The sequence below is a fragment of the Seriola lalandi genome, unplaced genomic scaffold (genome assembly GCF_002814215.2).
Source record: "Seriola lalandi dorsalis isolate HSWRI2012SDOR001 ecotype SW California unplaced genomic scaffold, Sedor1 jcf7180002054879, whole genome shotgun sequence".
NCBI lineage: Eukaryota > Metazoa > Chordata > Actinopteri > Carangiformes > Carangidae > Seriola > Seriola lalandi.
This window is the reverse complement of record NW_019525432.1, coordinates 149,747-168,402: the sequence shown is the minus strand read 5'-3', so window position 1 is coordinate 168,402 and position 18,656 is coordinate 149,747. Positions and strand designations below refer to the sequence as shown.

Below are 18,656 nucleotides of genomic sequence, written 5' to 3'. Positions count from 1 at the left end.
AAAAAAAAAAAATATAGAAAATTCAAATTTGAAAAATGTGCTTTTTTGTACTTTCTGCTGCGCCAATGTTGACGACAATGACAACAATGTTGATGTTGTTGCGTAGCTCTCATTTGATTGGTGCAATATCTTTGTGGGCAGAAAGTAAAAATGGGTCATGATATCGCTTCAACTCCACTACATCATCAACACTACATGGACCTGTCGTACAAGATAAAACACTTAACGTCAGTGTTACGTCTCCTGGCAATGCCTGCTCTCAGATGTCTATCAACCACTACCATTGGAAACGCCACCGCAGAGGCCTGACGCTCAGAAAGTGTTTGAACTAACAACACCAAAAATAAACTAGAAAATGGAAAAATCTGCCCAGTAACAGCAGTATCATTATATTTTATACTTATTTACACAAAAAGTGAATTTCATGTTCTACAAATCCCAAGTTTAAATAATTAAGAACACCACCTCTGTGTGAACATATCTTCTCAAACATGTTTTACCCGGCAGTAGTGGAAAAAGTTTATTTCTGAGTGCAAAATACAAAAACATTCCCATGTTCAGTGTATGCATCAAAGCAGTTCTTCTCTACTACCGACAAATACCAATGAGGCAGGCCACACTAAAGTATACGGCTTGGCTGAGACGTGTCTGCTTCTGATCACTGCACTTTAAAAACCATTCCACCGTTCACTGTTTCAGGAAGGGTCTCGCAGCCTGAGCAGAAATGGAACCATTAACAATCCCCACAAACAGTGTTGCAAACATCCCACTGCATCCTTCTCCTGGCTGTAATCAAAGGCCGAGCAAAGAGCGCATCATGAAACTTTTCAAAGCACAGCAAGGCACCATCTCAAAGCTAGTTTAGAGTCGGGCTATTGGTCTCATCACTGCACGCCGCAAGTAGAGTACACAATTTATTTTTGACATAAGGCTTCAGTTTCTCCGCTACTGTGTGAACATTTGTGGTCGACTGTAATGATTCATCTGTTTGGAGAAAGATGTACAAGATTTAGAGGACGGAGGCGCAAACTAGCAAACATGAAATAGAGGAAGTTTTGTGTGTTATAAAAATGATGTTTACTGTCATTTGACATGCATGGACATAGATATTTCAGTTTCAGACTTAAATTCAGCCCGAGGTGTAACTCACACTGAAAGATTCATGTCCAGCAAAAGAAGCTGACAGTCATTCATTTTAAATGAAAGGCAGCAATTAGGAGTAGCTGTTACTGTGGGAGCAGTGAACTGCTGTTGCCCAGAGCAATGAGCTTCAGCTGAGCTGAGGCCAACTTAGAGAAAATTAGTGGCCAAACGAGGCTTTGGTTAAGTTAAAAACACTACTCAGGACTGAATCAGCTGAAATTTTATCCTGAATTATTGTCTTACATGTGTCAAAAATGAAATGGTATTTTAAAAAAAAGTTTTTCTATTCATCACTGTCCAACAGTACAGCTTCATAATAGTAGCCGGAATAATAACCAAGCAATAATGACACTGGGACTACATGTATACAAGCATTTAAGAGTTCAGAAGAGAAAAATTTGACATGTAAATCCATGCAGGTAAAAAACTGATAAAAAAACAAACCAAAAAAACATAACAATGAACTGCATACAGGCAACACAGCATACGTTGAGGTAAACCAAGAAAGAAATTCACTCCTCTCAGGCAGAGGATAAAGTAAGAGTTTTGAAGAGCAGAGGTTCACTTCAGGTCTGACTTTAGAGGAAAAATATCCAATTTCTCAGTATATTAACATATATCAGAAGAGAAAACTCAGCAGCAGAATATTTGAGGCAGGAGCCCGCAGTGAGTGCACGACACATTTCAATGCAGTGAGTCAATCACTGCTCATTGTCCTGGCCAATTTCTTATTGCTATTCCTATGGTTATTGTACAAGGAGCTCATGTCTTCACCAGACTGAGGACCCCACTGGGACAATTTAACGTACCAAATTCCCACTGAAAGAAAGATCATACAAGATTTATTCCCTGCCAAAATTACTAACTTCATCTGTGACAAGTAGTCAGGGCGGACAGGTGATTGCTGCGTGGAGAAGGACTGTTGACAGGTCATTTAATGTGGGCACGGAGGAAGAAAGGGGTTTTGCATTTGTGAGAAAAAGCAAAAAACCTGAGGCCCAGGGGAAAAGGAAGTTAATGCAAATGTATAAGAAGAGAGGTAGGCATGAAAGCCTGGTGCTTACTATTAAATACAAACGATTTGTTAGGGAAGAAGCAAAATGTGACACCGGTCAATCAGAAGCACAGACCTCACTAAGTGACTAAGTGAATTATTTTACCTCCATCAAATCTGCACTGGCACAGCACATCATATCATATATCATATGGTTTTTACAGCTAAAACTTCTGTCATAAAGAAACTAAAGCAGCTGCAGCAGCTAAAACTTCTCCGCAGCAGATCGTAAAACTGTATCATGTTAAACCTACTGTAGCCAGTAACGTCAACTCACTACCTGCAAGTTACACTCTGTAATTAAGAGTCCAAGGAACAAAATTGCTGGTACCGTATTGGACTACAAAAATTGGAAAAAGTAGGGCTGCACAGTTAATTGAAATATAATCGAAATTGCAATATGGCCAAATGCAATATCCAAATGGTAGGAGCTGCAAAAAAAAAAAAAAGAGAAAAAAACAATTTTTTTAATAAAGGTAAAATGTGTCACAACATTGAGACGTCCCAACCTACAAATCATATTCTCCAGATGTAAACAAAGATGATTGTTTGGTACAAGACCCAAAAAAACATCATCATCACTTTTATATTTTTTCAGGGAAAACGAAATGCAAAAACAACCAACAGAAATCGCACATCACATCATCTGCCAAAGTAATTGATTTTTTTTTTGCACATTATGCTGCCTCTGCATCTTTGCTCCACTGCTCACAGTTCATGGATTCTGCCCCAATATTCTCAAGCTGCTTGGACCCCGATTGTTGCCGTTTGCGGCTGTAATTAAAATTTTCATTCTTTCCAATTTACCTTCTCACTCTGTGCTCCCATCTGTTATTTGTAATGCACTAATGTTCAGATTAGCCCTCTCACTGATTAATTATTTCATGTGTCATCATCAGGCTCTTGTGGTGTAATATTGTGTGCTATACAAAGCACGTTTGTAATATTCCTTCCAGCCAACTAAATCAGACTCATGGGGATTGTGACAATTAAGTCTCATTAGTATAGGCTAACTCATGTGTCAGGTGTAAATGATTGAAATACTTGAACATGTTTTATGGCTGTTGTAATGTATAAATGGTGAATTCTATGGTTTAATGTGTAAGCTAGTCAAACCACATAACATTTCTGATTCTGATGAAGTTACAGTTGATTTAAACAAATAGATCAACAAAATTCTTAATGTTTTCAGATTATTGAAACAATGTGTTTGTGCTGAATGTAGCACTTTGGGATCACTGTTTTTGTTAAAGGTGAAATGTATAAAAATATCAAGACATGTCCAGCTACATCCACAGAGTCTTACACGCCTTAGACTCCAGAGAGTTAGCTCAGGGTTCACATCAAAAGCCCAATACCATCCTGTGATTCCCGTTCTGATGGGAACAATCGCAAGAAGAATTCACATCCTTACCCCACCTCTACTTTACTCCTACAACAAGGGCTCAAATGTAGAGAATACAACAATCTTTTGAGAACAAGAATTCTTAAGAGGCTCTGCAAACAGGAAGATATTGGCTTCTTTTCACCATCATCTCAGAAAATCGTGCTACACTGCAGCTGAGGTTAGTCGAGGGTGGTTACATAAGGCTGAGCTGAAAACATCACTTCGGAACAGAACATAAAATACTTCAGAGAATTCATTCAGAGACTTCAGCTTTCAGAGAGTTTTTATATCAATGATGCACTTTTCTGAATCTGTACAGTTTTGGAAAAAATAAAAGCAGAATGGACGCTAATTGTTTGAGCGAGAACCAAAAGTGGACATCTTGTCACAGTCAGATGACTTGAGGTGTTACTGTCAGGCTGCCAGGAACTGTGTGGGGAATGGAAACCGGAGCAGAGGGAGTAGTCATATCGCTCCAGGTTGAGGGACAGAGGAGGGAGTCTGGTTTGGATGACAGAGCGGCTTGTCACGGAGCAGTAATGTGCTGGTTGTGTCGGTATAATGGCTGACTGCACCTGACCCTGTAGCACTGCTCTGATATTTTGTAACCCACTGCTCTGCAAAGTGTTGAACTCTGTGTAAATGTGTGAATATGTTCAGCACCATGGACAGCACCACACACTCTTAGGGACACAGACTGACGGCTTCACTTTTACTTTTACTTTATGGGAAGACGAGACAATGCTGCACAAGGTTTCCAGTTATTTTATTAAGCATAAGCTAATTGTAGAAGTGTAAGGTTGCCAAAAATTCACTGTTTCCAGCTTCTCATTTTTGTTAAAAATGATGTTAAACCAATTATCTTTGAGAATTTGTGACAGGCATTACTTATGGCATTTTATGATTAATTGTGAAAATAATCAACTAATTGACAAAGTATTTACAGTAACACTTAATCCAGTGGTTCCCAAACTTTTTCTATCCGACCTTCGGGGGCTTGAAAAGGTTTGAGGCACTTAAACCTCCCAAACTGTAAATGAACTGTAACATAGAGGAAACTAAAAAAAGGAGAGCTGCTGGATGTTATTCAAAGAACATTAACAAGAACATCAACCGCTTGTTTCTTTTCACATATGTTCCTCAGTTTTCACTCTGCAATTAAGCAATCAAAGTTAACTCTGCCAAAACAGCAACGGAGTTTTGACAAGAACAGCTTCTTCATGTTTTGGATTTGACTGATGTGTTTGCTTGTTTTTGTTTTTTCATCCTTGTCAAAAAAATCTGTCCATCTTTTACTTGTACATGTTGTCCTGCCTTCTCAATAAATCCTGCCAACCTGAATTTTAATAGTTTTTTTTAAGTTGTTTGTTTCTTATTGGTTCCAAACGAAGTGGATTTATATACGTTCCCACAGGTGGAGCTCATTCCAGCAATAACCGCAATGCAATTGTAGCATTTAATAATGTTATAATGTTAGGCTATTAGTTATACCGGGTCAGTAGCTCTGCTCATCCTGTCTGGGAACCATGGATTAATCTATATATTATTATTATTATGGTAAGGCTAGGTATACTTAATTCTCCCACAGGGGCTCCAATTCATAATGAATTATTATTGTCATTATTTACAGGACTGTGGTTGGCACTAAAAGTAAAGCAAGGATGCTTTCAAAAATAATGAAGAGTTTTTATTTATCAATTAACTGTGAAGTGACAGCTGCCATAAATTTGCTCTTTCTGTAGTCAGTATCATTTAGCAGTGTCCCGGTTTCTGATGAGCTGCGTGCAGGTGAGCTCATATAAGGGCTTATACGGGTTTATCAAACAAGGATACAAGGATAGATGTTTCCAAGTGCAAAGATACAACTGGGATTTTAATGATCCAATGACAACTGAGACCCTCGTCTGCATATAAAAGCACTCCATGTGACGCCAAAGTTGAACTTCTGTCAAAACCCAGTACTGGAGCTGTTCCAAGCATACTGAAAGAAAATGTAATGTTCAACACTTCCTTATTGGGCACAGTACAGTCCAAATGACACAACATGACCACATCATAACTCTAGTGCTTATCTGCTATCCTCTGCCAAACAAATGCAATTATTGCCCTAGCGTTACTCCATACCATTGACCTGCTGGTGCAGCTCGGTTAGCTGCGCAGGAGCCTCGCGCTGGAGTTAAAGTAAACTTTGGACTTTATTGCAAAGAGAAAAATTAAATGAAGCTTTTAAATCAACAGAAACCTCATCATCAGCTGAGACAAATCCTCTGAACCATGTGTCACTTCATATCCGTGGAAGCTCTGCTGGGACGGTTGCGATTCTTCACACTAAAGCTGTAATTACTCGTCTGTAAGTCTGTTGCAGCGGAGCAAAAAAAAAAAAAAAAGGCGTTCATATACTGCACATTGGATTTATCTAGTCTTTGGTACACATTAGCTACAGCAAGGTACAAAACAGGGTCCAATGGCTCACATCTGGATGGACAAAACACATTACTTTGCCTGTTTGTGAAGACGTACGATTTTTATCAATGAATTACAATGGTATGCAATTCTATAGTTATCATAATAATATAAGAAAAAAAAAAAATCTTAACAAGCCTCTTTATTCTGCAGACTCATACTGAAGCTGCTCCTCCTCCACAGTAACTCCTGAGGATTACATCCCACCAAGGCTGTGAGATCGATACCTGCAGGCGGAGGGAGCGCTGGGATCACTGTGACTGATCTCCTGTGAACCCAGACTTAATAAGCCACGTCTCTGAGGGCCCCCGATGGCGTCACACGTGTCACACCAACAATGCCCTGTGTCTGAATCTTCACCTGACTGTGTAATAATCATTCAATAGTCATTGACTGCTGGAGCCTGAACTCATCAGCATTTCATTTAACTCTGACTTGGTGTGCCGGAACAGTTGAAAGGTGCTGATAAATACACTGTCCTACAGAGATGAAGGCAGTTAAAATGCTAATTCGTCAGGAATTCAAATCCAGCTAATTTTACATTCACTTTCAGCTATATAGATAAATTGACTTGAGTTTTATCTCCTAAAAAGATGCATGTTTAAATACCTTATGTTAAAAGTGAAGTGGTGTGTGAAGTGGATACTGAATTTTTGTGTAGATGACAAAAATTAACAATGAAAATCTCAGGTGTTTACATATTTAAAGACCCTGACGTAGATTATTTTAAATATGGAGTACTGACTTGATGCTGTATAGTCAAGGGTTTTCAAACTCGAGTAATGGAGAGAAAGAAGAAGCAGAAGAAAATGATCCCTTTCATCAGAGAAGGTTTCTTTGGGTGTGAAGACTGGCTGCTTTTGTTAATGAACAGAAATGCGAGGAAACTGTTAGATGTGAGAAAAAAAACATTATTACTTTTCAATAATGGGAGACAGTTCATTGACGGAGCTATGAAAACACAATAAACCAAGATGGAGAAAGCAGAAAACCCTGTCTGAACTCCTTCAGCCTCAATTATACTCCCTCCCACATGGACACCTGCAGACACCACAGATGTATAGTTGTTCTTATTATAGTACTTTCTAGATCACTTAGAGAACCCTTGTAGCATAATAACCGCCAGTACAGTAAATTGGACGGTACACAGACATCAGAGCCTCGCGTACACCCTCTGATGACTACATTTACATCACTCAGACCCTAGCGGACACTCACGTATGTGTGGATTAAACATGATTAAGCCACTTTCCCATAATTCTGATTGTGACGTAAACTGAACGATAAAGCTCTCTAAATTTCATGGAACACGATGAGCTACTAATGATAATAACTTAAATAATAACTAATAATAACTTAAAGTTCAACAAACAAAGGTCACCCTGTTGGTACACTGCCGTGATCCTTTGCTGGGCAACTATGCACATGTTGCTGCAGGTAAAACTGACACACACCACCATGTAACCACTGGTGACATTTAAATGTGATGCTGTCTATGTGATGCTGTCTACCTGACTCAGATGCGTACCTTGCTCCAGCCAATTAAGACTGGTTCTTTCCCTTTGCCCTGAAGATCTAGAGCGTTTAAGAATGTCACAGACTGCCCTTTAGCAAAGGCAGTCCGAGGAGGATGACATTTGAAATAGTCTGTTTACAAAGGACCCTTTACTTTTCTACAGTGCAGAGGATGTTGGGGAACAATGTAGTTTTAATTGCAAGTAGCAGAAGAAGTAAATAAAGAAACTTCCAAATTATCAGAGCCTGACAGAAAGTCCTGAGCTTCGGTGTTGTTTACTGTCAAAAATCACACATTTATGAGCCATGTTCTGTTTCACAGAGACTTTGCTCTATAACTGCAAACCCTATGTGGCACAGACTGGAGGAGTTTCACCTTGTTTTTTTCTTGGTATACTGTGATGTAATATGTGCAGCAATATAATGTTGTTCTTAAGTGATGAAGTAAGATGAAATTGATACAATCGAGTGTGTTTTGTGTACTTCACTCCCCTCTCCTGGTCATTTTGAAACAGTGGCATTAGCATTCAGAATCTTTCTGTGTTAATAGCCGAGCGTTATTTTATCAACTTTAAAATGTGTGCCTGAAAAATCAGCCTGACATTTTCATTTTTAAATCAAACTATTTTTGAAATGAGCTTTGTCTGAACCAATAGAGGGGCCAGTGTGTTATAATACAACAAAAACAAACAGATGGGGCAAAAAAACATCATCAAATCGTCCCTGTTCAACAGTGAACTTCACTCAGCTTTATGTTCAAGCCACTTAAATGTCACATTTACACAAAAAAGTGCTGCTGGTGTTCCGGGAACAACACACTGTGTAAGCAATGAACACCTCATTAACCAATGTGATCTTCCACTTTGATAGTGCTACATAAGCAAGAGGCTGGCCTTTAATTGAATGAAAATTAATGTTAAGGCCGCGCTGCAATGATATTGTTTTACTGCACAATGGTACTGGTTCATAAAAATATAAAAGCACAGGTCTTTGGCACTAAATAGAGAAGGCCTTTGTGGTTCCAAGGTGAGATACATGAGAATGCATTTACTGCTGAAAAAGGACAGATCTCGTCTGTTAACAGAAAATGAGTAATTGCCACATTAGTAACATCAATTCTGTTCTTGCTCACGAACGTTTCATAAGAGGCCAGCCTTTACACAGTTCGGAGACCTCCATGATTTCAACATTAAACAACACATATGCGGGGAAAGATCCATTTCTCTTGGTGGAAAGACACGTTGTTCCCTTCTCTGATGAAACCCACAACACATTCAATTTAACCACGTTGTCAGCAATGACTCAAAGCCATCCATTATCAAATTGTATTGCTGATGTTCATTCAAATTATCATGAAAAGTATGATTTTCAAACAGCACATCCTCTCCTTTTCAGATACCCCACATTATCCAAGAAAGGGGACAGAGAAAACCTTTTTGAGTCTGAACCACCTGGGTGACTCAATCATACAAAAGGCCTGACCCAACCACTGACATCATGTACCATTTCCAGATTAATAATAGAAACTGTTTCCAGTTTGCTTCCTGCTGCAGTCGTCATGATGTCTAATAGGCACAAACACAGACATGATCTTTGAAAATATGTCCTATTTTCTGCCATAGCCGCATTGTATGAAGAACAAAATTGAGCGGTAACAGGAACAATTACCTTTAGGAGGACTGTTACTCTTCAATCGAGAAAGGGAGGATTGTTAGGTTCCAACACAATGTACTCTGCCGTGTCATTTATCAGGGAGAAGTGCAATAGTTCTGTTTTTTTTTGTGGTTTTTGTTCAACTAAGTGATTGACTATTCACTTATTCCCTAATGGATCTGTAAGCAGGCCAATGCGATGTGTATGGGGCTTAAATAAGAGTGGTGCTCAACATTTAAAAAGTTTAGAGGGTCTTGTTTTTTTAAGCCTTTCCAAAAACAAACACAACTGTAAGAAATGGATTTAACGGTGTGTTTATCTGCTCTAATGTAAGCTATAAATGTTAGCATATTTGGCTAGCTAGCTTTGTGGTAATCTAGCACTACTTGCAAGGCCAAGGAACATTTCACACTACATTATTTTGTGGCATTAAGTTATGTTAAACAAAAGCCCTGTTCAGAATAGCACAGTATTTTACAGGAGATAAAATAAGGATAATAAAGTCAATTTCCAGAAAGGCATAGCACAGCAGACTGAGCTGTCGCCTGCAGCTACAGAGTAACTTAACTACAGAATTCAATTGAGTTAATGACCGGGCAGACTCTTTTGCATCCCAGTAACAGGAGTCAGTTTGTCACTTAAAGCATGGCCAATCACACTGACACCCAGATCATTCCATTAAATTTTACTTAAAATCCCATTTCCTAGCAGGACATACAGTATAACCTGTGTTAGATCTGTATTAGAGGTTTAAGGAGATGATACCACCGCTATTTGTTACTGAGTGTAGTACCGCCCCCGAGTATATTAATTGGTCATGTGCTTACAGTTGAAAAACGAATAGTACATACTAATAATAATAAATATAGTTAGAAAAACCAAACATGCTTTTTTTACTATATTTTTTGTTTTTATAAGCACAAACAGTCACTCAGGGTCTTCTTGACTGCTGCATCGACTCATTTTAAAAGGACAGGCCTAACCGTTGTTGTAAAAAGAAAACTTTTTCCTTCATATTCAATATTTCTCACCCAAATGTATTGTGTGCATCCTTAATATAAATGCATCCCACCCCAGAAAACACCTGCAAAGGCTGTATTGTGACTTTCTTTTTTTTTTTTTTTTTACATCAATAAACAACACATCCTGGAAACGAGGCTGTTAAGCACTGTGGGAGTCGAACACAAAAGTAACGTAGTGGGCTGTAAAACCAAAAAACAATGAACTCCAAAACGCTCCATAGCGCTGGAGAGTTGGTTGATAATTCTTTGTGGGTTTGACATTATGAGTGAACCCTTTCACACTAAACATTGTAATATCATGCAGTGGTAATATAAAGATTTTGATTATTGCAGCTTTAAGATGACTATAATATAAATCAAATCATTCAAAATCACATACTGTTAATATTTATAGGTCATTTAAAGGGAAAAATCTAGTAGTTGAGTGATAACCATTGCAGATTTACAATGAGATATTTCCACGTAATGAAAAAGGGACCAAATAATTACCGCAAGGCAACATGTGACCTCAATTCAAACATGGCTTGTCACATTTCATGTCCCATGTGAACGAGCTTTTTCTTTAGAATAATCACCTGCTGAGAGGCTCTTGGCAGATCTCAAGGATCCGCTTTGCACATTTTCCCCCCGCTGAAGCCTTAGCAGAATCCAGCCTCCATTAAAGAGTATTATCCAAGCAGGAGGTGCAGTGCTCTCAGACATTAGTAATCACTTCACCTGCCTTGCATGAATGGCAAAAAAAATTATAAAATGCAGAAAGTAGGCTGACATGATAGCATATGTAAGGATTTGAATATCAGAATAGATGACAGGCTGGAAATGTAAAGAGGATGCATAATTAAAGGATGTGTTGCTCTGATGTTTTCAAGGCTATAGATGCTAAATATTTCAGTCAGCCATTACAATTTGCCAAAAGCTATCTACTACAGCTGCATAATAAAATGTATTCAAATGCAATTTTGAATTTTGCAAGCTCAAAACTTCACATCTCAATCATACATGACAATGCAGTGAGATCTGAACTATCAAACCAAGCACTACTAACTTTTCCATAAGTTTTACCAACAAATGACAAGAGCAGTTGACATGGAAAAATGCACACAAGCACAGGGAGGCAGCCAACCTGAAACTACAACATTAGGCTACAACAACCAAACCTGAAAATCCCTAAACCATTCAAATATCCATAATGGTGACATTAACAGTAGATGTTTCTGTATAGAAACTGACAGCTAACTTTGGTGAAAACATGATCAGCTGATTCTGCATCCTATTGATTTCATATCAATTATGGTGTTCCTCCAGGAAGAATTCTGGGTCCTGTTCTTTTTTCTTTTTTTCTTTTCACATATCACGTTACGCAGATGATACACAACTTTATATGTTTGTTTCATCAGAGAACGGTTTACGATCTTTTAGACAAACATTTTATTTGCCATTTTAATGAGGTCACAAAAACATAATTTTTTAATGTTGGGAATATTGCCAAAATTAAACAATTTTAACTCCAAGCAAAGCTAGAATGATGATACATGCTTTTATTACAATTCGCTGAGATTACAGCAACTCTCTCTTTACTGGCTACATAGAACGTCTTCAAGAAAATTGCAGTTAATTCTGATGGCTGTAGTCAGGATTTTGGTTAACACAAAAAAGGGATTGTATTGTATTGTATTAGCGCCCTGCTCATGACCCTGCATCGGATTTTTAAAGTCCTGTTACCTGTTAATAAAGTTGTACATAACCTTTATCAGCACCTGCCTTTCATTTTATGTTCCAATAAGAATTCTCAGATCTTTTACTGCTTTTATTTAAGAGGTTCGAACAACAGTTCTGGTGAGGCTGTATTCTGTCTTGTTGAGTACCCTCTCCTTGATCTTAGAACAGCAAACTCACTTGATTTTTTTTTTTTTTTTTTAAGTTAAATTAAAGACCTTTCTTTTTAATCAGGCTTTTAATTTGGGTTTATCTAACTTTGATAGCTCTTAAATTCTAATCTTTGGGTTAGGGTTTGGGTTATATTAATTGTTCCTGGTGATTTTAGTGACATTTTTTTTTGTTGTTTTATCAGATGTTTTATTCATTGTTATTGTTTATTTTCATTTTTGTTTTGGCCTAACATTGGTTTATAATATTTATTATTACCATGCAACTGTTAACCTGTTTACTTGAATTTATCTTATCAGATAAAGTTAGGAACAGGAGTCTGTTTTCTGTCTTTATACCACTAAACTGTTGTTCAGTGGTATTTATTTTATCAGATAAAGTTAAGAACATTAAAGTAAGAGTGAAAGAGAAGTATAAACAACAAGGACTCTGTTATGCTGGAGCTTCAGAACTACTAAAAGCTTAACACAGCAAATCTGCTGTTTATGGTGACATTAACAAAGCTTGTTTTATTGTGCGGAGCAGCAGTTTGGCTCTAGATGTAAACGTCTCACAACATTACAGATTTCTAAGCCTCTCGGGAAGTTCTTATTCCTAGACAAATTAATAGAAGGATGAGTCAACAGGAGTGTTTCCTCCTTCCTTACCTCTTTGTCCATGCTCTCCAGATCCTCCTTGCACAGTGTGTATAGAGGCATAGTTTCTGACATGCTCGGCTGTCGTTTCCGACGCGATGGTCCCGGCTGCTCGTCGTCTTGGCTGGACCCCGCCGCGTCATCCTGCTGAGTCTTTGAAGTTCCCCTGTAGTAAAATAACAGACGAAATACTTAAAAACTATTTGCAGGCAAACCGCTAGATAGATAGCGAAAAAGAAAGATATCAGTGACCTCTCTCTATACTGTCAATATCATAGGTATCTGCTGTTTTTAAAATAATATAAATGTGGCTGAAATCGTATGGAGGCCATTTTTGCCACTTAATCAACAAATTTAAATGAACTGACAAATCTGTCATCAACTGAGTCAACCAATAGATGTGCTAATATTACTGAAAATTAATACTTATATACATTTACATGTAATATAATGACTTTCTTTCTTCTTTTTTTTTTTTAATCTTGTTAGCTTGTGCTGCTTTCAAATGCAGTCTTGTTTTTAGAGTACACTTTACAGGAACTGCAAGGGAACTCCATTAATTTGCAAACACTGTACATACTCAGCACATTTTTCACAATGCAAACAATTTGCAGATGTAGAGTGCAGAGTGAAAGAGTGAAAGTCGACCTGGAGACCAACGATGAGAATTACAAAGGCTTTTTCTCTGTAACAAAAACTCATTAGATAAAAATCTCATGAAAGTGGAAAGAGGACATTTCCCTTTGACAGTGCTTAATTGAACAGATGCTTTGATAATTAAATCCAAGTTTATGCAACTCCCTTAAACATCCACACTGCCTCTAATCCACACATAAAGTGGGCCAATTTCATGCTTGTGACTATTAATTACAGTGTGTCATCTCATATATATTCAGTTCAAAACATTTTAAGCCGGCGTGACTGTCCAGTAAGGAGAGTAAAGTCACAGTTTGTATTCCTCTTGTGAAAAACTGTCAGGCCACTGCGTCTCTGTGACAGCCCAATGACAAACAAATACACAGAGAGAGGACACACTCTTCATTAGCATTTGTGACCGACACATCAATGACAAATAGAGTAGTACATCACAAAGGTGACTTTGACGTGTGAAGCTTTCCTTGCACCTGCCACATCATTCTTGTTAAACTGTAAGTGGAGATTAAACAAGGTCATGACAACAGAATCAAATATTTATATGACTGGATGAGTATAAAACATTTTAAGAGAAGCATCTCATTCTGTTGAAGAGAGACATTTTCCCCTAGTAGTGCAAAGTAGCCTGGATTTTATTGTGCTTTTATTTAAGAGCCAGTGTGCAGATGAAAAGATGTGCAACGCAAGCACAGAGGCTCGTCTGGGAGCAACAGACTACACACTTGGGGGTTGACGGGTTTCCCCTGCAACCAAATGCTATAAACAATCCATACAGTAAAAGCTTTGTTAGGGGGGGTTTTATTGTGCCTCAGTTGATAACTGAAGGCGCTGCAGGTCACCGTTGGGGGTATTTCAAATATTATTGTAGCACTACACCGAAAGCTGTTTCAGCTTACAGAGAAGGGCGGGATGCAAATGAGGCCTAGAGGACAAAGCCATACATTTGAGATGTGTTATGAGCAAATCTGCAGTCAATATTAAACTGAGAAACATCAGTAGCATAACTCCCACTTTTATACATTTTATACATACTGCTACAATCCTGCACAACTCTCAAGGGGCAACATTCATGGAGAAATAGAGTGAGAGATGACCGGTAAAGTAAGAGACAGAACATGTCAATAAATAAACAAGAACATGTAAATAATATGAACACAATATTAACCAAATTAGTCTTAACTAAAAGGCTCAAATATAGTTCCTTTAACTTCAACATCCACTTTTTTTTTTTGTAATTGTGGACAAATCCCATTAAAAGACCAAAACCAATAATGCGTCTCTTTAATACTTCTGGATCATGTCTGTGACACTGAGAATTAAATCTTTAAAAAGTGGTCACAAAAAAGTTTCTTTTAAATAAATGAATACATAAAAAAGGATTTTGCTAAACAGTGTAGAACTGTAGTTTTTAGTAAATGGATTAAGTGATGCTTTTTTTTTATATGAGGAGTGTGTTCAGCAGTGGATTAATACACATTTGCTCTAGTCAGTTATTATGAGTTTAAGTGGGATTAACTGAAAATAAGGTACAGTGGCTGTAAAGGTTTGATGATGTGGCGAATATTTTATTTAAGATCATTTCATAGGCTTAAGCTTACACAGAGTTAGATTTAGAACCTGAAAAAACAGGTCACACACAAGGACAAAAACTCCTGGAAGCTTATATGTTAGGTCAGCTGCTCTGTTTCATGTCAGACTTATAGCTGACTAGCTCTTTTTGAGACAGTCTCATCCACTGCGTGTTTATTTTGCACAAATCCAATTCATTTCTTGCAGTACCTGAGACAAGACTGCTCTCTGTGATCAGAGAGCAACAAAGACCCTGATGCCTGGAGATAGGGCGGTGGCCGTGACACCTGAGGGCCCCTGCGGATCAGCTTCCCTGTGACGGGGTCGTAGGTCCGGACCTCTGGGGCTGGAGGTGGAGGTCTGTGGTGGATGGGAGCTGGGTGGAAAATAGGCTTATGCAGGGAGCTCTGATTGTCAGGGAAAGCTGCTGGACTGTTGCTCCTTTAACAGACAAGAAACAAGATCTCAGAGTAAAGACAATCCTAGATGAAGGTTCTCATACATCTGCGGTATTTTTTAAGTATCAGTTCACATGTATTATGTTTGGGGAGGCCTGTAAGACCATGGCTCATCAGACAGCTCCTTTACCGTGGCGTCTTGGAGTAGTCCTCCTTTAGCGGGTACAGCTGCTCCTCCACCCTCTCCCAGCGCTCCAGACAGCTCCACAGCCAGTCGGGGTTGACGACATAGAGGTGCTTGCAGCCCTGTCCCTGACGAACCTTCTCGGTGCCTGGGTGACGGGAGTGAATAAAGACAAGGTTTTGACCCTTACAATCAGAAGCTATAACCAAATACACAATCTGTGGGTCTGCTGAATAATTGATCAATTTTCCTTTTTTTTTTTCCTGGAAGAGAAAGAGGAAAATAATTGCCTGGTCAATATTATTAGAAAGATTAAAAACGATGATTTGTGTTTTGGAGCCACTGCCGTTAAACTTTTCTGCCAACTCAACAGTTTTCTGAGAAACACAGAAAGCTGTGTATTGTTTGGGTGAAATCCACTGAGAGATGCGTTTCTGCTTGAATAACACTTATTGATGTTTTACACAAAGATGTCAAATTGAATCTTTTGATTGTAGAAGCTCATTAACCCCAGGTTATTTTAGCCATGCATGGCTGACAATCAAATGCTTTTTCAGACATTGATTACCACTGTTTGGGCACATTTAGTTGAGTTGGTGCACAGTCTGCAGAATGGCTGTTCAGTCCTGAGCTGTTTGCCATAAATTGGCAAACTGGACAAAAGGATAGTTTTATTAATTTTGCCAAAACGAGCAGCACTAATTACTTTAAGTAACTAAATTGAATTATTGTGATCCTAACAAACATCTAGCAATTGGTCCTGTAACAGCGCAGAAAATCTATTCTTGTCCATAGTTAAAACTCTTCATCTTAATGCCGTGTTGCCAGCAGACGCTCACTGGCCCAAAAAACATTTCTCTCAAACACAATCATTGGAAGAGCAGCAGCTGTAAATCTGTAAATAAATTTTTCTGAGCGTCACAAATCCATGAAATGACTCTTTTTAATATCAGAATTTCATCCATTCGGTCCAATAAGTCGAGAAGAGCTGCATGATTATTTTATTTTGTCTCATTCATGTGACTCCATGGGAGACATTAGTGCACATGCTCTATGGGCCCAAAAACACAGAAGCGTTAGGAAGCCTGCTCTAACAAGTGAGCAACTTTCATGGGCATTAATGGGACGTCATCTCCCAACACAGTGTCCATTTCTCCTCGATAGATCCACGGGTTAAATGCTGTCCAGATGTAAACACTTAATTAATCATTTACTTTTGTGAGATGCACACGATGAATATCTGTCAATTTTACTTTTCTGGCAATAAAATGGCCATTTTCTGCAGTTCTTTCCCATCTGAGTGGACCTACTGCTCACAGTGCGCTGATTCCATCTCTGGCTGATTTTTGTCTCCTGATGTACAAAGTGACTGATTGCCAAGTGCTGCTCTCAGCGGCGCTGGCTTCCAAGGCAACGATGCCACTTCCTGTGCTTGTTTTCAAAAGGCTTAACTGGATTGGTCGCAATACAGTCGTCATTTTCAGAAGAGTCTTGGACAAGAGTCCTATGTTGTATTGTTTGTATCTTGTGAACTACCAGAAAATGCATGAACATTTCTGCAGATGGTGTCAATGGTGCTTAATGAATGAATGTGTAAACCGACACAGTACATTATTTTAAGCCTAATCATAATCTAGGTCTTAAAAGTGCAAGTACTTTTACCATCTGGGAAAAAAGCCACACAAACATAGCCTGCAGCCTTCACATGGTTCTCTAATGGCAGATGCAGTGAACTGTGTTTCTGTCAATCAACTGGGCCTAATTACAGAGAAGGAGCAGCCTCAAGGAACTATGAAAGAATCAATTTTAAGCCTTAATATTCAAAGTATTAATCAATTTTTGGTCAGTAAGAACTTCAAAACAAGCTGAGAGAGGAGCACAGAAGTCACACAACTGTTATACCAGGGTGGCAGCTATCAATTAATCTGTTGTTTTTTTTTGGTTTTGTTTTTCATGTATTTAAATTTTGTGCTATGTCTGATCAAGATCTTTTTACATTTGTTTTTATTGGTAGTGGCGGAGTCTGCCATTTCCATGCTGGGTTCAGATTGACTCCATATGTGCGAGGAATTCACAGGAAATGACACGCATGTCCGACAGCAAAATTTCATCTCACTGATATTAATCTCAGTGTTTAATATTCACTCTCTTTATGCCATATGAGAATTGTATGAAGTTACTGGTAATGAAAACAGAACATCTCACTGCTGCTCCTTCAGAGGTAACACTAAAGTGGTACACCCCTCACTGTCGTACGTTGACCAGGGATGTTCCTAACGACCAATTTCCCTGTCGATTAAAGGGAAATTTAAATGTAGGCTGGTACAACTAGTCCAACTGTGACACATGCTCTGTTGTCAATGTGTCAGAGAGCGAGAGAGCGGGACAGACTGGGGTGGAAGGAGGGGCTGAGCGGATCCATGCACTGTGCAAAACTGTACAATGAAGCAACGGTGCAAAACATTATGTTAGAGATCTTTTATGTTATTATTAACTGCCACAGTCTAGGTAATTAACGAGAAACACTCCATGTCCTATTGGTTTGCCTAGTGTGGCTAACATTAGCAGTGGCTAGCACCAGTAGCCTTCCTGGTAAGCCTACATTACCTGCGCTGAATGTGATTACTCATTGCTCCGGTGGAGTGACTATATGTCAGTTGATTCTGACTCTGACTTCTTTAGTTGTTTACATCGTGGGCACTAACGTGGCGAGAAGAGGGCTGCTGTGTGCTGGTGCAGCTGGTAACATTTCAGATGCAACAGTTAACCTGTTTTACATTAATAAAATATAAATAATTTGTTTAACTGACTAGTATTTCTGGTGCTGCGTAGCGAGGGTAGCAACTAATCATGCACATCCCTGATGTTAACCAGAGCTCATTAAACTGGAATGGCTGACCACTAACTGTGATGACAGTGTACTCAACCTCAATTACATATGTTCAGCCAAAGTTCTGACACACAAATCCGCCCGTACGTGAGTAAGTCCGACATTTAAACAAGCCTTAAATTACCCTTAAATTCTACCCTCATTAGCAAGCATTAATGCATCATTTACACCTCGACTATGTTCAGAGTTTGGAACATAATGA

The 18,656-nt window shown here is 38.6% G+C and overlaps 1 protein-coding gene across 2 annotated transcripts in view; it reads right to left on the bottom strand.

The window, feature by feature from the left end:
• ctdp1 (CTD (carboxy-terminal domain, RNA polymerase II, polypeptide A) phosphatase, subunit 1) overlaps window positions 1–18,656 on the bottom strand; it is a 66,538-nt gene that overhangs the window by 36,133 nt on the left and 11,749 nt on the right. For both annotated transcript variants that reach the window (XM_023428562.2, XM_023428563.2), the window contains exons 9-11: window positions 15,571–15,712; window positions 15,193–15,423; window positions 12,772–12,925 (exon numbers count right to left, since the gene is read on the bottom strand). In XM_023428562.2, coding sequence (XP_023284330.1) covers window positions 12,772–12,925; window positions 15,193–15,423; window positions 15,571–15,712 — 527 coding nt within the window. The remainder of the gene's footprint in view (window positions 1–12,771; window positions 12,926–15,192; window positions 15,424–15,570; window positions 15,713–18,656) is intronic.